General features: G+C 40.8%; 1 protein-coding gene across 1 annotated transcript in view; it reads left to right on the forward strand.

The window, feature by feature from the left end:
* Window positions 1-26,197, forward strand: part of LOC131680858 (nephrin-like) — a 386,752-nt gene that overhangs the window by 70,690 nt on the left and 289,865 nt on the right. The window contains exon 4 of the mRNA XM_058961572.1: window positions 17,131-17,333. Coding sequence (XP_058817555.1) covers window positions 17,131-17,333 — 203 coding nt within the window. The remainder of the gene's footprint in view (window positions 1-17,130; window positions 17,334-26,197) is intronic.

Here is a 26,197-nt window from a genome sequence, read left to right on the forward strand (position 1 = left end):
TGTTTGGTATTACCACCGGAACAGGTAGTCCGTAGTGTAATTCTTAGCCGGTTAAAACAACCACTACCAACATCACTCGTTGACATCACAATTAATTTGGATATTAAATATCTAACACTTTACAATTATTTTTATTTAACTACAAATATTATTTAAGGGTTTCCACGTTAAATTTACAACCAAAATTTTGATTCAAAATGTAAAGTATGTGCAAAAAAACTACTGATTTCACTACAAAGCAAGAATAAGAACCTTATCTCTATTGACTTACAGCAATCTGGCAAAACCGTTGGGACTTGATAAGATTACCTAGATTAAGCAAATATTATATGTGAACATTTGTAGGTTTTATTGCGGAATACATGGGTTTTTGGACAATGCAAAAAATATATTCCAAGGATTTAATCTACTAATGGAAACTACCCAGAATTTAATCTACTGCGGGAAACTGCTCAGAAATTGTTCACTAATCGAAAGAAGATTACCTAGCACTGATTACTGAAAGCTTCCAATTTACGTAAAATTCGCTAAATGTAACATTGATGACACCACCAAAATAACTAGAAACTATAAATAATATGCGCTTAATAATTTCAGCATCATTTGCTTCCGACACATGAAAGCGAACACATCGCACCTTTACCGGAGAAGCTTTCTTTTAGAGTTGTCTGTTTTTAAATTACAGCAAATTAGTCGTTTCCTCTGAAACTTTTGTCAATTCGTTAAACAAATATTTTGACACTAATCTGCTCAGTAGTGGATTTGTTTTTGAATAAAAATAATTAGCCCTTGTTTTTTTTGCAATCATCATCAAGAGATGTATGACTTCTTGAAAAAAGTTGTAATATTTGTCTAATTACAGGTTTGTTTTACCACTATTTGGGGAATATTTTGAATTAAACTTGTTGCGCTTAACGCATCAAAGTTGTACGAATAACGAAGACGAAATGTCATTGTATTCAAACTGAAATGAGAAGATCAGAGCGCAATTCTGAAAGCATTCGTGTGAAATGTACGGAGATGCTCTTGAGTCGATTTCATTTGATTGATTCTTTATTCCTCTCTTTTCTCTCTGATTTAAGATTATCTCTCTCAATATATTTCATGACAAGCAAAAAAGAACGTAAGACTATAACATACTGAAGACATGAAATCAAAACATGTATCTCAACTTATTGGCTTATAGATTCAACCAGTCACAACATTTTAGTCGCTCTTTGTGATCGCCTATTGATGTCTGTTTGCTGTATTGTCACGTCATTTTCGAACTTACATGGATATTAATTGGAAACCATAAAAACGACTAAAATTCTGCTTCTGGTTGCAACATTAAACGTATCGTGTAAACTTAGCCTAAGAGCAAAAATTGAGAATTAAAAATTAAATTAATTGACTGATATGCGAATTACAAGCAAATGGTATCCGATTGAAAGAGAAAACCGAAATCATCGCCTTTAGTTCTATTGCTACTGTGTAGGTTTCTGCATATTAGCAAAGTTAGTAATACATGCGTGTTATGTTTTATGTTTTACCACTTTTTGACCTGTCCACTTTTCAACGAATTTTTCTTTTACACGTTTGTTAAAGATATCACAGTTTTGTGGATTAACAGTGTATTAGTACGGAACGAATTCCTCGTAAAAATGAAATGAAGTGTTAATAAAATGATATTGCGTTAAAATGACGCGAAACAAAAACTGTCTTCTCGGCTGTATCGTTCTCAAAAAAATTTAAAAAAAAATTTGTGTAGCACACTTGAATGTGATGCGGTGTTTATCACACAAAACAATTTCCCAATGCAAAAAAGGTATTACATTCTTTCGTGCATATTCCTTCATCGAATTGTAGATCAAATATAGCATTATACCAACACAACTTGATTCATGATGAAATAAATTGATTGAGAATACACGCCACAATATGATCTGTCCGCATGTAAAAGTATTAGTTGGTTTTACTTGCTGAGTATGCCAAAAAGGTAGTGTATTCTATACATGTTCATACTTCTGTGGTGTTTGTACGTATTTCGAACTGCACAGTGACGCTTTTTCGTCTGCAAACAGCTCAATTCCACACTAAACATGTGCAGTGGCGGAGCTAGGGGGGGGGGGGGCGAAGGGGGCAACCGCCCCGAGCGGCAAAATCAAGGGGCGGCATTTCCTACCCTACAAATTTCTATTTCATTTTTTAGTAAGTTCCATTAATCACGATAAAAATCAAATGCGGGCGAAACGCTTGAATTTATATTATTTTCGTGACTATTGACGATTAAAAAGGTAAGGGATCGGGACAACGGATGTGATCGAACAAAACTAAATACATATTGTCTCTACCTCAAAAAATATACTTTATGTTTTCAATCTTTTAATTCTATTGGAAAGATGTTTCCTTTCCTGTCACGTGTAATGAATACGTTGGTCCAGCATAGTCGATAAGACAACCGGTCTAATAAGTATTCCATGGAAGGTTAGTTTCGTATGGTAGCGTACGTTATTTGACCGAATGTTTTTTTTTTAGTGAGTGGATCCGAGAGTTAAAAAACGATAAGGCCGTTGGGAAGGGCGGAACCCCGGGTGAGCTTCAAAAAGTCTAAAAAGTGAGAAGCAATCCCATTCGTGATCGCGATGATCTGCATGGTTGAAAGAATGCCTTCGGATTGGTTGAATTGACTCATATGTACTATCTTCAAGAAGGACTACAAACTCGAACATAATATCCTCCGAGGCATAACGATCCTCAATGCCGCCTACCAGGAAGTCTCTCATGTTCTTTTGAGGAGACTGCGCCTGTTGGCTGAATGCTTTGTCGGTGAATATTAAAGCGGGTTTCGAGAAGGACGATCAACGACGGACCAAATGTGGCAAATTCTGGATATATTCCGGGAATACAACTTGCGGGCTGACCATCTGTTTGTGGAGTTTAAGGCGGCATATGATTGAGTAAAACGAAGTGAACTGTGGCAGGTAATGGTTCAGGATGGTTTCCCGACAAAATTGATTAAGCTGATTCGTATAACGCTGCACGATCTGATGTGCAATGGAACGGAACCGTCATCACGAGATCTCACATGCTTCTTGGCTTTGCAATCAACACCGACATCATTGGCATTGATCGCAGAGCAGTGGAAGAGGCATTGTTGCCTTTTAGAAGGGAATCTTCAAGAATCGGGCTGACAATAAACTCTGACAAGACAAAGTACATGTTAGCTGGCAGAGAATAGCGGTCGTATTGGTTTCGACGTGGAAAACGATGAGGTACAGTAAACCAATTTATATATTTCAGAACACTAGTGACCAAGGGTAACGATGTTAGCCGCGAAGTCAGTTAAAGTCCCACAGCCTAAGGATGCGCGCAAAACTTGTTCTATTCAAATCGTTGATACTCCTGGTTGCTCTGTACGGCCATGGATGTTGAAGGAAGCAGGATAGCGGGGCATGTTTGGGAGAAAAATCTGCGTTCAACACTCGGCAGCACAGTAGAAAATGGAGCATGGCGCAGACGCGTAAACCCCCAACGGTACCAAGCATACAACCATGCTGACATTGAAAGGCTGATAAAGCACGGCAGACTAGAGCGAGCTGGGCTTATAGTGTGGAATGACGAAAGAGAAACCGCCCCCAGGGGTCCGCAGACCCTAAGTTGAGAATCTATACAGTAAAATCATTGCTCTCTCACTCCATGCTTCAAAGAAAAGTGGAAGAAAATGAATTATGCTCAGAATGATTAACGATGATCGTTGACCAGGGCGATGCTGTGCACTGGATTCGCTTGTCCGGGGTAAAATGCAAACTGAAATGAACATCTGCCACTGCTGCTTAAAAGTACAAAACCACGTCATCGCCCTTATAGTTTATGGTACTTTACACATTGATACATTCACTGCGAAATACTGATATAAGATCACCTGACTTTTAAAAATACTGTTGATATGAGGAATGCCGGAAATGATTAGCGAACGGCTTCTATCGGACAAATGTTGAATTCACTTGTTACTCCCATGTTCCCATATACCCATATTTCTCCTACCTATAGTGCTCTTCATTTGAAATTACTCATCGGATATTTCAACGATAACCTCCTCTCCCTAAATTTATCAAAAACCAAATACATGTTATTCCATTCATCTAGAAAATCCATAGAAGATCATTCGCATCCAATAGCTGAGCACTACGAGATTGAGGAAACGAAATGTTTCAAATATTTAGGTCTTTGGTTAGATTCTACACTCTCCTGGAACGACCATCTAAAATCTCTCGAAAAAAAGTGGCTGCATTATGTGGGGCTATGCGTCGGCAGGGCCGTCGAGAGCCGCGCCGGGCCCCGGGGTTCGAAGTACTGACGGGCCGTACCATATATGACTTCTTATTTCAACATCGATTAGAGGAACTATACAAATGCAACCGTTTCAATTAAATTATTTTTTATGAAAATTGTTTATTTGATACGATTCAATGCGTTAGCTTACCAGAGTCGTCAGTATTTTAAATAAGTAATAGATGAAAAAATAAAAATAATAAAGGAATATTTGTTTGTGGCTGGCCATTAGAATGACTTGCGTCCGATTTGCCATTGCAATTGGAAACCTTTTTTGCGACATTGCCATACAGTCCATATCGCCATCGTTCATGCTCCCTTGACGCACGTTAATGCTACCATCGTTAATGCTGCTCAGAATTCGAGCTTAGAAAAATTGACATCCCTTCGTGAGCTTGAAAGAGAAATAAAATTCTATTTATGCCCGCCGCGATGAATCGAAGGTTTGTTTGTTTTCCTCGTCCGTCCGCTCTGAGATCATCAAGCAAAAGTGCACCAGATATAGATTATGCAATTCAGTTATGCTCGAAAATGTAAAAGAACTTCTGCCTTCAAACTGTCCACATAATAACAAATGAATGCTTTGGTTTGTGAATGAATTTATATTTCCTCTGCACTCAACCATTCGATTCTGCATAAAATTTCAGTCAGTTTGGAAGTGAATGAATGAGGGAAGCATTGAAACTGAATATTGAATTCAGCAAATTCATCAGAAATAGGCAACTGAATGTAAAATTTCGCACCACCGATGCTGCCTTGTTTCTTATTGTTGGTACATGTTGATGATTTTGAGGCACTGGATGCAGCTATTGCAGTTGTCACTATGACCTGAACGAATTTTCTTTATTGGTTTCTGAACATGGTAAAATCGGTTTTGGAATCAGTTGTTACATTTGCGCCAACATTCAGAGAGAAAACATTCCGAATGCGATGAATGGGATCCAACAGCGAAGTCTGCTGTTAGAAAGACTGAGACAGAGAGTTGTGAGAGAAAGAGTTTCAACTTTTGGTGAATACTAATAGGTAGAATAAGTATCTAGTTCAATTCCCACTTTTTTCTGCATCAAATGTGTACACTGGAACCTCTATTTACGGACCAAGCCAAGGGTTCGTAAATTGAATTAGTTCGTTTTTTGGGATTTAGATCGTAAAAAATTCGCTTCACATTCTTATCAAAATTCGTTGGTTGAGCAACATTATCGATAACCCTAACAATATGGGTATTTCCGGAACGGGCTTGACAAGTACATGATGAACATGGATATTTGGCACCTTTTTGAAATCCAGAATGAAGACTTCCGATTGAACAATAATCTCGATAACCCTAACAATTTGGGAATTTTTGAAACGGGCTTAATGAGTAGATGATAGAAATGGTACCTTGGAGCTATTTCAAACAATATCTGTATAAACTATGAGGGTATTTTTAAGCGGGTTTGCCGAGTAGGTGAGCGATGCCCTTTTGAAGGCCAATATAGCGTCTTCTGGTTCAGAGAAGGTTTCTATAATCATATCATCCGCATCACAAATCAATATACCTATATCTATTCTATGATTATCTTTTTTCGAAAATGTCAATATTTTAGGTTATAGAGATGTCTTAACTGGAATTCGCCATCTTGGTTTTCAAAGTGGCTTCATTCATTGATTTTCGTCATCTACTCGTCAACCCCATTCCGAAAATATCCAACTTTTATTAGTAACATTAGCTAAGTATATGATAAATTGTAAACAACTTCATACTGTACACTTTGACAAACACTTGCGATAAATGAAACCAGAATGGTTCTATTGCACTGTTGAATGAATCTAATTGGGTTACGTTCACGTACTTCAGAAAACCGGAACGATTGGAACGTAGTTATTATTATTGAGAGGGAAAAACCCGCGGGAGTGGATTTTCAAAAGCTCCTTCTCCCGTAGGCACAAAACCTCTATCTTTTAGGTATCAACATTTAACAAACAAACCAAATGATACAATGACTAACACTAAACACTGCTTAAAATAAACACTTCTTAAACTCTATCTTACATAGGTAAAGTATTAACATTAACATAAAAAATTGGCTAACACTATCAGGTTTGGGAAAGGGTGCGCGAAAACAATTTTTTTTAAAGAAGTGCGAGACAAATTGAAGTCAAAGACATTGTAACATTGATTGAACACTCTACACATGCTACTGACGGGTTCATTTTTGCCATAATTAGTACGAGACACTGGAAGACGGACAAAAGAGTAGGAACGAAGGTTTCGGAGGCGAATATCAATGTTGAGAAGACGGAGTAAATCAGGGCAGTCAATGCGAGACAATAACAGATCAGAGACAAAAGACGCTTTGGTCACATTGCGGCGCAAAGACAGTGTTTCAAGACCAATGAGGTTGCAACGATCTTCGTATCTGGGCAGATTGTAGGGATCGCTCCAAGGCAGGTGGCGCAGCGCAAAACGCACAAATTTATACTCTCGATGCGTTGAATGCTGTTCTTCTAGAAAGGAGCCCAAACAACGGCGGCGTATTCCAGTGTGGAACGAACGAGCGAGCAATACAACGTTTTTAAGCACTGTACGTTAGTGAAATGCTTAGTAACCCTAAAAATAACTCCTAGATTACGCGAAGCCTTAGACGAGATAAAAGCAATGTGATCCTTAAATGTAAGCTTTGAATCCACAAGAACCACTAAATCTTTCGCTGTAGTTTCTCTTTTTAATTTGTTTTGCAAGATAGTGTAGTCGAATGTTACGATGGAGCGTTTTCGTGCAAACGTAATCACAGAACACTTCGAGGTATTCAAAACCATCCTGTTAGTCATGCACCAATTAGCGAAAATGTCTAACTGAGATTGCAAAAACAAAGCATCAGAGTAACTTTTAACTATATGGAATAACTTATAATCATCGGCATAAGACACCTTGAAGCACTTAATCAATGAATCCAGATCGTTTATGTATAGAAGGAAAATATAAGGACCGATATGGCTGCCTTGAGGTACGCCGGACGTTACGTCGAAGGATGAGGATAAATGATTCCCGATTTTAACAGACATTTTACGGCCTGACAAGTAAGATCGAAGCCATTGGTTGATTTTATTGAAGGCGGCCGACAGATCGGTGTATATTGCATCAGCCTGCAATCGATCCTGTAGCGAGCGAGCGATAAATGAGGTGTAGGCTACTAAATTAGTGCAAGTAGATCGCCTGGGAATGAAACCGTGTTGAGTTTCTGATATGTATCTAGAACAACAATGTGTCAAAAACTCGAGAACGATGAGCTCCAATAATTTCGATAGTGCACATAAAGATGCGATTCCTCGGTGATTGGGAACTTCGCTTTTGGATCCTTTTTTATAAACCGGAAAAACGTAAGATGATTTCCAGATGGTAGGAAACACTCCGGAACTTAACGATATATTGAAAACGACGGACAGAGGTAGGCAAAGCGACGACGAGCATTTTTTAATGATAGATGATGGGATTCCGTCAGGTCCAGGAGTGTTAGAACACTTGAGTTTTATGCAAGCTTTTTGTACAATATCGGAAGATATCGTGAAATGAGGTCCAATACTAGTCCTACGGGGAATGTTGTCGGCTGCTGCGGAGACTTGTTGATTATTAAGAGTATCATTGGTAAAAACACAGCTGAATTGTTGGCGAAATAACTCACAGATGTCCGGCAATGAAGTCGCTTCTAAATCACCTAGCGACATAGAAGTGGGTAAACCTGACTCACGCCTCTGTTCATTAACGTAATTCCAAAACTTTTGGATTGTTACGAAGGTGGCTCTGAATACGATGAAGGTAGGAATTGAAGAGAGACTTATTAAGTCTCTTGTAACAATGATTTAAAAAGATTCTGATTCTTTGCATATCGGTTCGGTATTTCGAAAACTTTTTTAGAGCTGACCTTTTGGCCAATTTAAACTTTTTTAGTGTACGATTCGACCATGGAGGATATTCACAGCCATGATTGAGTTTTTTAGGAGTAAACTGGTCGATAGCATAAATCAGTACGTTCGAAACAATTTCAGCCGCTGCGTTTGAATCAGATTGTGGCAAGATTTCATTCCAATTGATACGAGACAAGAAAAGGTGCATTCCTCGAAAATCTGTCTTGCGATAGGCATATGTCAGTTTCTCAGTGGTATCTTCGAATGTACAAGGTACACATTTTCGGAGAAAACAATGAAGAGCTGGGTGGTGTTGGCATAGTTTAACGAGAGGAGCTGGAGCACGACAAACGGCAAAGTGATCGGAGAGCTCCTGGCTTCCAAAGTAAAGATCCAAAATACAGTTGTTGTCATTAGTGACGTCACATAGTTGAACTAGCCCCGCGGTGCTGTAACCGTCGAGTAGCTGAGTGATACACGTGTTAGTTGATGAGTGTGATGAGTCTGGGTACAGAAATGATGTATTATTGCGAACCCAATTAATGCCGCTAAAGTTGAAGTAGTTGATTGTAATATATTTGCAGTGTTGACAGAAACAATAAACTTCATCAATTAAATTAAAATAAATTTAATTCAGTTAAAAATGCGGGCCCCCAAAATAGACCCGGGCCCCAGGGTAGTTGCCCCCCCTGACCCCCCCTCTCGTCGGGCCTGTGCGTCGGGTTTGTACTTTTGTACCTCTGCACGTGCTATTAAAGTTTTACTATGCACATATTCATTCATTACTAAACTATCTTGTTTCAGTATGGGGGCGTGCCAGCATATCAAATCTAAAAAAACTACAAACTCTTCAGAATCGATGTCTTAAAATTATTTTTAAGAAACCAGTTATGTATTCAACTATGCTACTCTACAGCAATAATTCACATAACATCTTGCCATTGCTTGGTTTGACCGAATTTCAAACAGCAATGTATGTTTTTAATGCTCTGCATAACCCAATAGCGCATAATAATTTACACTTCACCACAGGCACTCGTGTGTATAGTACCAGGCAAGCCAATAGTTTACAACGCTCCAGGGCCTCCACTAACCTTGGTCAAAAACGTATTTCATTTATCGGGCCAACGGTCTATAATCGGCTTCCTACTGAGTTAATACAAATAACAAATCGCATCCAATTCGAAACAAGGCTGAAATGTTTTTTAAAAAATAAAATTAGAGAATTTGTAATATAGAATTAGTTATTCACCAAAAAGTTTTCTTTATGTGCATTATTCTAATAATAATTATACCTACTAGAATTTAGAAAAAAAAACACTTTCTGTATCTATCATAAATACTGTAGAGAGCCCCTTAAAAGGAACATCGTTCCACTGGGAGCTCGATGCAGTTATTTTTCTTGCATTTAACTCTAATATCTTTATTGTGCCGGTTACTTTCACGTATTTTTTTGTCTTTTTTGTTCTCAGCGTATTCGCGAATAGTTTTTTCTTCTTGTGTTGCCTTTTTTTGTCGCTGAGAACTGATGTGTCCACTACCAGGAGGCTCTCTGTGCGAGCCTTTTGGTGTGGGGGTGAGAGGCGGGCCATTTAAAAAAAAAAATAATAATAATCAATCATTTTTAAAATCTATCAGCCTATCTAGTGGCTAGAACTCGTATATCTCTGGTATATTTAGAGTTGAGAGAATGCCGAAAGCTAAACATATTATCAACACATAAACATCATACACACCCCACCAATTTGATGATACTATGAGCTACTCTCTCCAATATGCAGTATGTACCGCAATGGAAATAGGTCCTTGAGCGTGTATTAGTATATTCAGAGCGCATCCGACATTGTTGAATTTACTAATACATTCTCAACTGTGGGTTTGTATAAGTTTCTATGGCGTATTCGCCATTTTTGTCCTGGACAAATATCACTTTATATGCATTATATCAGTTACAATGCAAAAATCCCATTAGAGTCATACTCATTCGAATGTAAACTATACGGTTCGTGTTTTGGGTGTACTACGAGTATATAATAAATAGTGTGCACTGACCTAATACAGAAATTCAAAATTGCTTGTAATCAAAAACTTATCATTTAAATAACGATATGAATAATAAAACGATAAGTTTTAATTTCTCCCAAATGTGACATGCATCTGCAAGTAAGCGGTGTAGCGATCTTGTAGCGGAACATTAATTTTTTCATCGTCCATATCTTATTTATATGGTCGGTAAAGGCTGGGTAATGTGTAAGACAGAGCCTCTTCCCAGCAACTCCTATCCCTACCTCCCCGTGGTACTGGCCGGGAACTACGAGCAACCTTAGGGAAGATCGGGCAACCAACCCCGGTGGGAACTTTGAGGGTTTGCTGCTGCAAGCCTGAGTGCCTGAGCGTCTGATCTACAGGAGGAGCGGCTCAAAACAGCGTCTGTTCCCCATGTTAGGGGCGGCTGATTATCGTCCGAGTGCCAGTGAAGGACTCTAAGCTCAACGGTGCACTATGGTCCTCCGGAAAGTTAGGGGGTTGGTGTCAGGCCTTGCGAACCAGCCGTAAAAAACCAATTGCAGCGAAAAGTCAACAAGATAAGAATGCGAACCGATACCAATGGCGACGACCACTGCGACGACAAGGGACTAGCGATTGGAAGCTCAGAACGGGGAACTGCAGATCTCTCAACTCCATCGGGAGCACCCGCGTACTCGCCGATGTTCTCAAGGACCGCGGGTTCGGAATCGTAGCGCTGCAAGAGGTGTGTTGGACAGGATCCATGGTGCGAACGTTTAGAGGTAACCATACAATCTACCAGGGCTGCGGCAACACACGTGAGCTAGGGACAGCTTTTATTGTGATGGGCGATATGCAAAGGCGTGTGATCGGTTGGTGGCCGATCGACGAAAGAATGTGCAGGTTGAAAATCAAGGGCCGTTTCTTCAACACCAGCATAATAAACGTGCACAGCCCTCACTCCGGAAGCACCGATGATGACAAAGACGGTTTCTACGCGCAGCTCGAACGAGTATACGACTGCTGCCCAAGCCACGACTCCAAGATCATCATTGGGGACTTAAACGCTCAGGTAGGCCAGGAGGAGGAATTCAGACCGACGATTGGAAAGTTCAGCGCTCACCAGCTGACGAATGAGAACGGTCTTCGACTCATTGATTTCGCCGCCTCCAAGAACATGGGCATTCGTAGCACCTTCTTCCAGCACAGCCTCCCTTTTCGTTACACCTGGAGATCACCGCTACAGACGGAATCGCAAATCGACTACGTCCTGATCGATGGACGGCACTTCTCCGACATTATCGACGTCAGGACTTATTGTGGCGCTAATATCGACTCTGACCACTACCTGGTGATGGTTAAATTGCGCCCAAAACTATCCATCATTAATCATGTACGGTACCAACGGCCGCCTCGGTACGATCTGGAGCGACTGAAGCAACCAGATGTCGCCACTGCCTACGCGCAGCACCTCGAGGCAGCGTTGCCGAACGAGGGAGAGCTCGACGTGGCCCCTTTAGAAGACTGCTGGAGAACAGTAAAAGCAGCCATCAACAACGTAGCTGAGGACATTGTCGGGTACGAGGAACGGAGACGACGGAACGACTGGTTCGTTGAGGAGTGCAGAGCGGTTTTGGAGGAGAAGAATGCAGCGCGAGCGGTCTTGCTGCAGCATGGAACCCGACATGATGTGGAACGATACAAACAGAAGCGGATGCAGCAGACACGCCTCTTCCAGGAGAAAAAACGCCGCCTGGAAGAAGTTCTACCAGAAGCTCAACGCATCCCGCAAAGGCTTCGTGCCACAAGCCGAAAAATGTAGTTCCGCAAGCCGAAATAGGACGGGAGCCTGCTGACGGACAACCGTGAGGTGATCGAAAGGTCGAAGCAGCACTTCGACGAGCACCTGAACGGCGAGGAGAATGTAGGTACAGATGACCAAGGCAACGGAGGATTTGACTACGTCAGTGCAGTTGAGGACGGGAATGAACCACGTTGAGGGAAGTTAACGATGCCATCCAACAGCTCAAGAACAACAAAGCAGCTGGCAAAGATGATATCGCAGCAAAACTCATCAAGTTGGGCCCGGTAAAGTTGGCCACTTGTCTGCACTGGATAGTAGTCAGGATCTGGGAAACCGAACAGCTACCGGAGGAGTGGAAAGAAGGGGTGATCTGCCCCATTCACAAGAGTGGCAACCATTTGGAGTGTGAGAACTTCCGAGCGATCACCATTTTGAATGCCGCCTACAAAGTGCTATCCCAGATCATCTTCCGTCGTCTATCACCTAAAGTAAATGAGTTCGTGGGAAGTTATCAAGTTATCAAGCCGGCTTCTTCGATGGCCGGTCGACAACGGACCAGATCTTCATCGTACGGCAAATACTACAGAAATGCCGTGAATACCAGGTCCCAACGCATCACCTGTTCATAGATTTCAAGGCGGCATACGGCATCGACCGCGTAGAGCTATTGAAAATCATGGACGAAAACAGCTTTCCCGAGAGCTGACTTGACTGATCAAAGCAACGATGGACGGTGTACAAAACAGCGTAAGGATGTCGGGTGAACTTTCCAGTCCATTCGAATCTCGACGGGGACTGAGACAAGGTGATGGACTCTCGTGTCTACTATTCAACATCGCTCTGGAAGGTGTGATGCGACGAGCCGGGCTCAACAGCCGGGGCGCGATCTTCACGAAATCCGGCCAATTTGTACGCTTCGCGGACAACATGGACATTATCGCCCGAACATTTGGAACGGTGGCAGACCTGTACACGTGCCTGAAACACGAAGCAGCGAAGGTCGGACTGGTGGTAAATGCGTCCAAAACAAAGTATATGCTGGTAGGCGGAACCGAAAACGACAGAATCCGACTAGGAAACAGCGTTACGATCGACGGGGATACCTTTGAGCTGGTGGAGGATTTTGTCTACCTAGGAACCTTATTAACTGGCTGACAATAACGTGAGCCGTGAAATCCGAAGACGCATCATCAGTGGAAGTCGGGCCTACTATGGGCTCCAGAGGAAACTGCGGTCAAGAAAGATTTATCCCCGCACCAAATGCACCATGTACAAAACGCTTATAAGACCGGTGGTTCTCTACGGGCACCAGACTTGGACCAAGCTCGAGGAGGACCTACAAGCGCTAGGAGTTTTCGAGCGACGAGTGCTAAGGACGATCTTCGGTGGTGTGCAGGAGAACGGTGTGTGGCGGCAAAGGATGAACACTCAAGCTCGCTGCACTCTATGGCGAACCCAGTATCCAAAAGGTGACCAAAGCTGGAAGGATACGGTGGGCAGGGCATGTTGCAAGAATGCCGGACAACAATCTTGCAAAGATGGTGTTCGCTAATGATCCGGTTGGTACAAGAAGGCGAGGAGCGCAGAGAGCACGATGGGCGGACCAGGTGGAACGTGATTTGGCGAGTGTTGGGCGTAACCGACGTTGGAGAGCTGCAGCTACAAATCGAGTATTTTGGAGGCAAATTGTCGATCCAGTGTTATCATGAAACTGATGTTGAATTAAATAAATGAATCTTATTTATAGCATTATCACACACAACCATGTGTTTTAACTCGTTCGAAATTGATGGTTTCGTCTGGGTTAATGTATTGAGCGCTATGAGCGCTGAATGCTTGACATGGTAGAACTCAATAAAGGCGGCTTCCGAAAGTGTAACCTCCATTTACAGCTACAGAAAAGGTTCCACATTATGAATGCTCGGTCCTATGCGAGTTATCAATAATTTTATAACCACCGTATTTAACTGGAGCACCACTTCTTGCTTCTGCTACTCACTCATCTCGACAGATTACAAGAATTATAGTAACAGTTTCTTTTGTTCTTCAGACAAGGTACACAATATAAAAGTAACTATTTTTATCGTTCGCTTCACACTGGCTCGAGCAAAAGCATAAAGCACACTGAATTTCGTGACCATTTGCTGGTTGGAGATAGCCTTCTTCGACTTTTCCTCAATAATTTGTACAAGCCAAATGGCTACAAATTCTTTTAAAAGTCGCCGAAAAAACGTTTTTTTTAATTAATTTTTAAAAGATTTCGGCGGGGTAGGGCTTTACCACCCTAATCGATTAGTAGCTAATCGATTATTTTTTACATCGTAAGTAGTCGTAATCGGTTAATCCGAAGAAATAATCGATTAATTAATGTAATCGTTTAGTTTTAAAGTTTGGCCGGGGTAATTTTTGATTTGGTTCTGAACTACGTTACTGTTAGGTGGTTGAGGCTATGATGACCGTCAACTTCGATGTATAGTAGAACTTTGGTGAATTTCAGATGCGTGCATCTCAATTTTCCATTTTTAATTTCGTAAGGAGCTGAAAACTGATAAATTTATTTGTCCTTTTCGTAATATAAGAACTCTTTATCAAAAATCATACAACTCATTGTGGCAAACCTTCTCTTCATGGTGTTTCCTATCAGCAATTAGCGCAGCATGCTGATCCCAAATTCATTCTCTTAAAAAAGAAACCGTTGGTTTTAGAGGAGTCCCTAAATATTAATTTAGAAATTAGGTTACAAAAATGAAGTTACAATGATGGTTTGGAGGTCACATCACAAGCAAGGTGAGCTACCCTTGGTAGTTATTAATGAAGAACTTATAAACAGTGCAGTTTATTTCAAACCAGAAGTTATACTATACATCCCTATTACTAACAGGTGTTCAATAAAAAATAAGAATAATTTCAATACCTTTCTGGAATTGAAGTAAAGAGCGTTTTTTTTCTCTTCAAGAAAATTTCTCTGTGAACTCCCTAGAAACGGGTGGCATGTTTCCTTTCGCTCGGGTGCTGCCAGTTTAATCGAAGATGGCGTCGAAACAGCAAGCACTCCGCGAGCGTGTTGTACGGTTTTACGAAACGCATCGTGGCAAAATGTTTACGGTAGACCACTTTCGAGACGAAAACGTGCACGTGGGTACAGTTTACCGGATCCTGACATCACTGAGTGTGGACTAGAAGGTCGGTTCGTGTTGGACGACGAAAGTTACTTTCCGCTCTCGAAGACCCACATTCCAAGAAATGACAGCTACTATTCCAGCGACATGTGGGCCAAACCCCCCGAAGTAAAATTTAAGTCAAAGCATAAATTTGAAAAAAAAGTTATGCTGTACATCGCCATATCGGACAGAGGGATTTCAAAGCCTGGGTTCAAGCCAAGCGGTCTGGCCATCAATCCACAAGTGTACCAAGAGGAGTGTCTTGAGAAAATTCTACTGCCGTACCTAGAGTAGCATCATGCGGATAGGAAGTACGTTTTCTGGCCGGACAAGGCGTCTTCCCATTACGTCGAGAAAACACTGGAGTATCTTGAGCAGAAAAAGATACCGTACGTGCCGCAAGAAAGGAACCCAACCAACTTGCCCCGGTGCCGTCCCATTGAGGATTTTTGTCGGATCCCTCAGTGCCCTTGAGAACAATAATAATTGGCGGGTCAAGGATACGAAGCAGTTGACCACCAGGATCCGGAATTTTATCCGGAAGGTGGACGTTAGTGCCGTCCAGCGCTCTTGCGAGAGAATCGCGACTAAGTTGCGTCGTACCGCTGACCAATATTCATATACGTTTTTTTGAAGAATAAACATTATGTTTAAAAAAAGCTGAATCCGTTGAAATTTTTTTATTTTTAGCTACAAACTGAAAAAATTCTCATTTTTTATTGAATACCCGTTACATGGGATGATTGTGCTTAGATTAGTAGCTTACTAGCTACAAAATGCTACGCAAACTGACTCATTCTAGTGGATTAAAATTCATGCATAAAAACGAATTTTTAATAAGCCTGTGTTTGTTATGTTGCAAAGTGAGACCTTTCAAACTCGATAGCGTTGTAACATGATTTTACACTACTAATAAATAGTTTAGGTTTCAACAAAATATAGGAAGACGTTCTATACACTTTTACCCTACATAAGGGTACAAAGATGATGCAATTTACTGAGTAGAAACTTATACTTGCCACCACCCACCCTCCCCTGCCCGATAGAATGGAATGGCTCACGTGGCGAATGGTGATGGATGGATCGTAATTGCTGGAGAAAAACCGCCATTATGTTGTTTCAAGAAAAGCAGTTTTCATTTCAATTTCAATAAAAGTCTTTTCTGAGCTAAATTGTGTAAAATATTATGGAAATTAAATTTTCTTATTTATCTTCAATCCATGTAGTTGGGTGCATTCCAAACTTGCACCTGAGTCGCGTCAGATTTATTCTCGTTCACATATTATTAGTTGAGACATTTCTATTTAGTTAAAAAGTACATTTTCTCATTTGTGGCTGAGTCTCACCACATAGTTCTTCTATTCTTATTTTTTCACTCAACACAATCCTTCGGAAACGAAGTTACTTCATAGCTTGATTTGATTGTGTTATAAATTCCTTCTGCTTTCCGTTGTTCCTCCGCTTTTCCGAGCACAGCAAGGACGGACTTGATCCGTTCGGGTAGGCAAGCAAGTATAACCGCACGTACACCGACATGGATGTAGGAGCCAGAGTTTGTCCGTAAAGAATGTTCGCCTTCCGCCGTCAGTCAGTCAGCCAGCCAGCCAACCACCGCAAAGTCGCTTTCATTATTTTCAATTTGCGTTTTGATTAGCTTTTAATGAGAAAGTAATTCAAAATGAGCACTGCGTCTTGTGTTCTCCCCGGTTGGTGAAAGGAAAACCCTGCTGGCTGCTGCTGCTGCTGCTAAGACTACCAACTGCACGAACTGACGTGAATCGTCGGTCTTAGCCCGGCTTCGGCGAAGTCCTTCGGGAGTAAATGAGAACGGAATGGTGAATAAATGAGTTCATTATTGGATGAGATGGGGTCTTTCGTGTTTTTGTTTAGAAAGAAAATATGTTTTTAAATTTAAATGACCTTTACTTACAGCAGTTTTCCTTCTTTGTTCTCTTGCAGTTTCGATGCCCGAGATACCCGTGAAGGATCGCACCGGAGTTCCAATTCGTCGTTCGATGGAAGGGCTAGCTTCTACCCGAATCGGCTGCCGGCAACGTTGGAGATCCGGCAGACCAAAAGCTCCGACAGTGGGGTGTACCGGTGCCGGGTGGATTTCCACAAGAGCCCCACCCGGAACACCCGGGTGCAGCTGTCCGTGATAAGTAAGTACATACACCCACAAACTGAACCGGTTGGGCAAGAAAATGTTTCAAGTTTGAAATATCAGTAAACGTATCACAATCAAGCTGAAGGCGAGTGAAGGAGAATTAGTAGTTGGTACGAAATGTACACTCGATCTGCAATCAAAATCGGAATCATTATTTTGACTAGCGAATAATTTACCGGTCAAATCCAGATAACTTTACCTCGTTTCAATTCCATATTATATGATATACGTTATTACGTTTTTGCGTTATTCGCATAATGACGATTTTGCTGCAGAAAATGCATCAATGCAAAGCAACGCCAACTTTGGGTGCATAAACGCTATTTTAGCAAAATCGCAGTCACTAGAGCGTGGGAAGTTATTCGAAGATTTTCACGGATGGTGGGTTAAACATATGTTTCCGTTTTCCGAAGGGAAATTCGCCGTCCGCCGTATATCACCATCGTAAGGCATTACATGGCCCGGGAGGGGCTCTATTATTCGTTTAAACATTTATCGTTTCTGGTGTGCGCATTTTTCGCTTACCGCTAGAAGAGCTGGCAGTCGCAATCGGTATGGTATAATCGAAATTCGAATCGTAGTTTCGGTTTTCTTTTATGCTCTTTCGGTTGAAGTTTCTATGAGCATTTATCAGGGGTTCTTTGTGTGGGGTTGTTTTTGGTAGGGTGACATAATTTATTTGTGAAAATTCTAGAATGTATGTAGTTTGAAATCACTTGTGCGGTACAGGTAAGCGACACTCATTTCTAATTTTTTTAATTGATGGTTTTGAGATATATTTTCGCGTAGTAATCACAGATATTGTTTCGCAGTTTTTTGTTTCTCACAGAGAACACACACGGAAAACAAAAATGTTCCCAAAATCGTTGCGAAACTGAGACAGATTCCAATCCGTAAACCTGTCGAAGTGAATGAACTGACAGCGGTTGGAATAGAATTCGACCAAGTCCCGAGTTTAAGCAAAAACGGCATAATGTAGCCTGTACTTGGCACCGCGAGGAGGTAAGGGATAGTATCTCTGTATCAGAGATGAATGGCGAAATTGTTCCCAAAAACGTGAAGAAGGTCCCATGAATTCTGGAACAATCGCGTTTTTACGTTATGAAAGCAGGACCATGAACAAAATTTTTTGTGTTTTTTATATTTACTACATTACATTACATGATTTATTACATCTTGCACATGATCTAGTTTTCGTGGTTGCGAAGTAGTTCACAAAATCAAAACATTTTCTTATGAACTGTTCTACGAAGCCGGCGTATTATTCATGAACCTTTTCAATCATCGTGAACTAGTTCATGATTCCTAATATATTAGTCACGATTCAATATCCGTGCTTGTGAAATAGTTCACAAAATCATAAAATTTTAATTTTGTATACGTAAACTATATACAATTCATGCTCTCTAGCGAATGATTCACAACTCATCACTCATGCACATGAAATAGTTGACAAAACTATGAAATAATTTTTTATGTATGCGTGAGCTTGTCACGACTTACCATTCGAGCTCGTGCAATAGTTCACAAATCGAAAAATATTACTCATGCATACGTGAACTGATTCATGGTGCCTAGCGAATAACAATTCATGCTTGTGAAAATGTTCACAAATTCGTGAAATACTATTCATGGAAAGGTAAACTGGTTCACGAATCCTAGAATAACCACACCTGACCATGAGCACGTGAAATAGTTCAAAGTCATAAAATATCGTTCTAGTGTTTGTGAATTGGTTCATGATTCCTAGTATAATTTTCACAACTTACCATTCGTGCTCGTGAAATAGTTCACAAAATTATAAAATATTATTCATGGAATCGTCAACTGATCATGCTTCTCAAGTACATGATTTACGATCCATCTTAAGCGCTTGTGATATTTAGAAGACATCCGTAATCATTTTCATTTTCATGCAACTCTGCACATGGTCTTAAAATTTTCATGTGAACTATTTCACAGAATTTTGGTTTTTTCATGAAATATTGAAACGAAGTAATTCTTCACTCTTTTTATTAAAATAAACAATTCCCGGCTAACTACTCTTTCTCTGGGCAAACTAGGTGATAGAACGATAGATTGGCACTTACCTTCTCCAAAATGACCTCACAATGATCTTTTTCGGAACCGATTATGAAAAAAAAACTAGTTTGACGGCATTTCCTGGTTATTATTGAACGAAAATATTTAAGTTAGATTAAATTCGATAAATTTTATCTTGCGCAATCATTAATTTATAGATTACAATTTATTCTTTTTCGTTGGCTAGCATGGTGCGGCCGTCGGTTAGGTGGGCGTCTTGATGGGTACCGGATAGACTGTTCGTCCGGACAGAGCAGACAGGTCATGTTAGGGGTACTCACATACCTTAGTGAGCGACTCGCCGGTCGCAACGGTGGTGGTGACGGGTCGTCGGCGTTCGATGAGAATCGTGAACTCCGGGTAGTGTGGGATAGCTGGATCGGACTACCACCGTAGTAGTGGTTGCTGACGACGAGTGGGAGACAGGATGCGGAGTCAGGCTTCTTAGTGTTGGGTCCAACGTGTCTTCTTTCACAACGGTACACCCAAAATCCTACGGGCATGTTTCTATTACTTTTGGGTAAGATTCTATTGTCTTTTCGGTAACAGACCACGCAATTGCGCATTGCGGTATTAAACTCATATTCCCGCAAAGGTAGTAAACGGTGGAATGACGAATTTCGGTTCCTGTTCATGTATGCGTATCACACAATCAAACACTTTTTCAGTATGTGTCAACCTCGGCTCTGTTCGGATGTAGGATAATTCGGTCGTATGCTATGATAGTATTAGTACCGAGCTAAACCAACCGGAATCCTGGTGGATCTCTGACCAAATTCAGGCTGGAATCTGGCCCAATATTGGCAGAAACCAGCCAGAATTACGGATTTTTTACGGATAGTGGAATAAAAAGTTAAGTCGGTTTCCGGATCCGGCCTACCTGCCAGATCCGGACCAGTGCCCAAATCCGGACCTCCCGGATCCAGACCAGTGCCCAGATCCGAAATTCTGAACCAGTGCCCGGATCTGGACCAGTACCCGGAACCGGACCAGTACCCGGATCTAGCCCATCCCCTTTTCCCCTTACCAACTCCGGACCTGAACCAGACCTGGTGCTTAGATCCAGACAAGTGTCTGGATCTGGACCCTCGGTTCGGATACGTGGATCCAAACCATAGGTCTTGCTTCCCATACATGACGGGAAGGACTATTCATGTTTTGTGCAGTCGCTACCTTGCTGTTAACGTCCGTGATAGAAAAGAAATTTCAATTTAACACCGGCCGAAGTACCCCACCACTATTCCAAGTCGTTTTTTTCTGACTGTGCTTTGAAGCTAGCCGAGTGTGAGCCGATCTTCAAATACACCGAGGAAAAAGAACTTAAGAATTTCATAAGTTTCGACTTATGACCATGTACAATTTTGATTCCATTAGATGCTTATGCATTAAACATTATAAAAATATTATTGTGAAAATGCCATAAGTCAAGAAAACATTGTTAGATTTAGTTTTGATATGGTGCTCTGCTTTAAAAAATGTATTCTTTTGGTTAAATGATTATGGCCTCATTTTTACATTTCTTACAAAAGAAATGTATAGGATTAGCTCAAACTTTGAAAACTTTTTTTGTTAATATTTTACAGTATCTCTTCAATGTTGTGCAATAACAGAAGTTTCTACCGTAGGTTATTGGCCAATTCTGAGCCCACCTGGAAACATCTAGCTTCCTAATACGTAATCTTTTTCCAAATGGAGACTTTTGAATATAAGGGTAATTATAGTTATTTTTAAAAATTAAAAAAAGACATGAAAAAATGAATAAAAAATGTTTTCCTATTTATTATATCAGGCGCATAACATTCATGAACTTCACAAGAAATCTCTTTTATAATTTATATTTGAACACGATGATTAATATAAGCATACTTGTATGAAGATCATAAGAACGTCCTAGGAATTTCATAAGCATATCTTATGAAATTCGTAAGTGGCTAGATGGCCATTTTCTTCGCCAAATCATAAGACAAACTTATGATTTTCATATGAGATACTTGTGGCGCAAAGTCATAAGCGATTCTTATGGATTTCAATAGTTATTTTACGCCGGTGTACGGAATGTGTCGCGTAGAAAAATCGAAACTCGTCTCTATCATCATTATGTTCGCTTTGCTCGATGCGCAATACAATGACAAGCGAAGTGCTACACACTTCCAGACAATTCGACGCGTTAATAGGGTGATGAGCCTATTTTCACCATACTAAGCAAGGTGCCTCACTAATTCGGTAATTTCTTGCCTTACAATCAATGGAATGCGTAAAAATTGGCATCAACCGCTTTGCTTCGTTGTTAAGAACCAATATAATAACACAAATGCGTTGAAAACAGTAAAATTCTCGTGTTGGAGCACAATGAAAACTCGAATCGAGTGCCCCTATTGTTGCGCTACCATTTGACTCAATGCGTTGAACAAAGATGGCAGACACTGCTCTAACCAACGGATTCAAATGGGTAGGGTGATAATAGAAACATGGCGCAAATAGGCTCATCACCCTATTTATTGAATAAGAATTGATGAAACATGAGTGCGATGCAGTAGAGATTTGAATGTGTTGGTATTGCCGTTTGGGGAATTTTTTGTTGGGACCGTTTAAGCATGAAACGTCTTGCTATTAGAGCATTTTTTTATTATTTCCGTAAAGGTATTACGGCCGAGTTTTGGGTGTATTCAACATCGATCGTAATGGCGAGATCGACGAGGTATAGTCACCCGCGTGGGGTGATCGATCGACGGGATGCGGGATCGTGTGTTGACGTACGATCAGGGCGTACTCGAGCGGATACTAGATTTACAGGGTGCACCAATAAGAGTGGGGTTTTAGAGGGGGAAGCCGTACGACATATTGTAATTCGGGCATGCGTCTAGCTATAGGACCTCTGGCTTTTCGACAAGCTCACTGCCGGTCCTGATAGTCGCGCTTTTCTTCGTCCAAAGGACACCACTCCACGAACTTCCCGCCTCACTATATCACAACGGTGATTTTTAATGGCACACTTCACTTAAATTTCGCCCGAATGTAGCTTTTTGGTTTAACCTTAAACCGCGCTCGAGGGACCGCATTCCTGTCACACTAGTGTCGTACTTAATGAAAGAGACCTACCCACATCACTTCATCTCCTTTTATAGTCCTTGCTCTCTCTCCCATACCGGAACTCTCACTCTTATATCCCGAACGCAACGAAACCCACCAACTATATTGACCGTGGTTCTACATCCCGTAGACGCAGAGTTTCGTATGTAGCCACCCTAATACTCAATTAGCGATTACTTTTGAATTGACGGTTATTCTACCCTAGCTTTTAATGTTCTTTTGAGAGTGATTATTTCGCTTTTTTCTATTTTTTGGTGCACGGTTTAGTATTATACCTAGCTAGATTTTAAAATTATAAGTTAGTAAATTCATTGTACAATTCAAAAATTTCGATCAAAGTTTGCCCCTTGATTCTGCTAAATCAAATTTATATAATTATCACCCTCAAATCAATAAACAATATAAAACAAAAAAAAATTCATGTTAATTTGGGTCGAGTTGGAGAAATTAAAACCCGTTGGTTACAATATGTTGTTTTTCATGAAATAAGTTTTGCTCAGCTTCTAGCAACTAATAATGTCCAGACAGAAAACGAAAACTGCGCCGAGCGCCAAAAATATATTATAGAGCCACAAATCGTGTTCATGATGTAGTTCACAAAATAAGATACCGCGAATCAGTTATGCTTTTCTGAACCAAATCATATTTATTTATTCATTTATTTATTTATTTACTTTATTTTTCATCTGACCTAAGATGGTCTCCATGAAATTTGTTGGGCGGGAAAAGCCCATTTGAGGAACTATCCTCAAATGCGCGTCAAAATCCAGCCATCTTTTGCGACAGTATAGACAGTGCTTTACAAAATTATAGTGACAAAGTACATTAGCCTTAAATTACACATCAGTACATCTTAGTTTCTACTTAACACATTACAAATCACATCAAGTCAATTTTTAAAAGCATTACTAGATTCACAAAAGTCGAAATAATCATAAAATCTGTTAAATATACCACACATTGCCCTTATAGGTTCGTTCTGGCCATATTCGCTGAAAGTCAAGTCTCAAAAAAGCCCATGATCTTAGACTTCTAGGGGCACATTTATATTGATCTGTGAGAGAATATAAGGAGCATCGATTAGACCAGTTAAAAGATTTCCAACAAAGACGGCTCTGGATATATCTCGTCTTTTGGCTATGGTATCCATATCCAATAAACGACAACGATCAACGTACGGTGGCAGATCCGATGGGTTTCGCCACGGCAAAGATCTAACCGCATAACGAATGAACCTCGCTTGGACTGCTTCAATTCTGTTAATCCAAATTTCAGTGTAAGGGCACCAGATGATACAATTAGTTTCTAGAACAGAGCGAACAAGCGAAAAGTACAACGCTCGAATGCAGTATGGATCAGTAAATTCTTTAGCAATTCGCACAATGAAACCAAGGTTTCTGTTTGCCTGTGCTATAATGTGGGTATAGTGATTTCTAAAAGATAGTTGAGAATCCAGCTGAATACCAAGATCTCTGACAACTGACACTCTTTTGAGTGATTCCCCATTGATGGTGTAGTTCCATACGATTAGGTTTCTTTTGCGAGTGAAGAAAATCACAGAGCATTTAGAGACAATGATAGTCAATAAATTCCTAGCACACTAGTTGCAGAAGGCATCTAGTTGTCTCTGCAGCTCAATACAGTCTTTTGTGGATCGTATAATGAGAAACAGTTTGAGGTGGTCAGCGTAGACAAACATCATTGAAGAACAAGGTAAACAGCAACGGCCCAAGATTGCTTGCTTGCGGCACTCCCGAAAAGTTGGTGAAGGTATATGACTCATTGTTTCCTAATTTCACAGAAAGAGAACGGTTTCTGAGGTACGATTCAAGCAATTCGACGAAATTAGGCGATGCTCCTAGCCGCTTAATTTTTGCCAACAACAGAGAATGATCAACACACTCAAAGGCCGCTTTTAGATCAGTATATACGGGGTCAACCGGCGCACCATTTTCTATGTTTTTAATGCAATGCGGAGTGAACTGAGCTAAATTAGTAGTTGTTGACTTACCAGGAAAAAAAAACCATGTTTTAACCTAAAGGTCATTCGCCTCTTCGGGTTAGAAAAATCTCTTATGAAATATTTCTAACCCTATGTGCGGGGTCGGGACTCGAACCCAGGTGCGCTGCGTACAAGGCAGTTGGTTTACCAACTACGCTACGCCCACCCCCAAGTTCACTTGAGATGTATGCCTTAATTTCGCGAAGAAGTACATTTCCTACTAAAATCTCGAACAGTTTCGATCCAGCACAAAGCGAAGTTATACCTATGTAATTTGCAACATTTTGTTTGTCTCCTTTTTTGAAAATGGGAAACATGACCGATTTTTTCCAATTCGCAGGAAACTTCCCTTGAGATAGCGATTGCTTAAAGATGAGCTGAAGAGGGACACACAGTACACTCGCGCATCTTTTTATAATAATAGCTGAAAACCCATCTGGACCAGCTAACACTGATGATTTAAACTTTTTTATTGCAACAAGAACGTCTTCTTCTGCGAAATGAATACTTCCTAGATTCATGATATCGCAAGGGACATCGCGAAGGCCGCACTCTATCTGGTTGTGGTCAGCCGAAGCTGTGTTGAATACATTTGAGAAATGTTTCGCGAACAGGTTACATATGCCACCAGGTGTACTTGATTCATTGTTTGCAAGGAACATAGTAGTGGGGAGCCCATTTTCCTTACGTTTTCCGTTCACAAATGACCAGGAACGTTTTGGATTCCGCTTGAGGTCAGATTGGGTCTGCAGTATGTGCCTAGAGTAAAGGAAGCGGTTGTACGATTTATAGTTGTTACTGACGTGTGTAAACTCCCGCTTTGTCATGGTGTTGCGTCGATTAGTATAATGTCGGAGTGCAGCTGCCTTTGAGCGTTTTAATTCTCGTAGTCGTCGATTTGACCGTGGTGGTTTTGGTCGTGCACGAGGTGCAGGAACATATACACTGAAATGCTGTTTTAAGACAAACGAAAATCTTTCTACTGCAACGTCAATATCAGTTGCATGATTTAACATAGACATCTAGTCAATTGTCTGCAATGAGCTAAGAAGCCCAGTGAAGTCAGTTTTCGAAAAGTTAAACTCTCTGTCTTCAGTCAATTCGTCAAATCGAACCTGCGGTAGACATGTCTGCGAAACTAGTAGCGGAGGATGATGTGAATCAATGCCAACTAGTGACTCGTGTGCTTCCAAAACAGTGCAGTTTGTTGAAGCTTCCTCGTTAACAAACAGAAGATCCAGTGTTCGATTACGATGGTTAGTAACAGTTGACATTTGTTGCATGTTTAACAAAGACATCCCGTGCCATAAGGCTACGTTAGACCCCGAGAAGGTCGATTCAGAAGGGTCGGGGCAGCAAACCCTAAGTGAGTGTCTCTCCGAACAAGGCCAGGTTGATTGTAGTCTCCAAATAGTAAATGAACAGCCTGGGGTCAAAAGAACTTGCGATGTGGAGTGCACATTGTTGAAGAGATACCTCGTTGCCATCTCGAATTTCGTGTGACTCGGTTGTCTGTAACTGGGACATACTTTGAAGGTGCGCAGTATCTTGAATAGCTTCGGAAGGACATATACCCTTCTTAGCCTTACCTGAGGAAACATAAGTGATGTTATCTTGATTTTCTGGTTGGTATTGGAGTTGACTGGCGGGCAGATGATTGTTATTACAGCGGTTGAAAATGTTGT

Source organism: Topomyia yanbarensis, chromosome 2 (assembly GCF_030247195.1).
Source record: "Topomyia yanbarensis strain Yona2022 chromosome 2, ASM3024719v1, whole genome shotgun sequence".
Taxonomy (NCBI): Eukaryota; Metazoa; Arthropoda; class Insecta; order Diptera; family Culicidae; genus Topomyia; species Topomyia yanbarensis.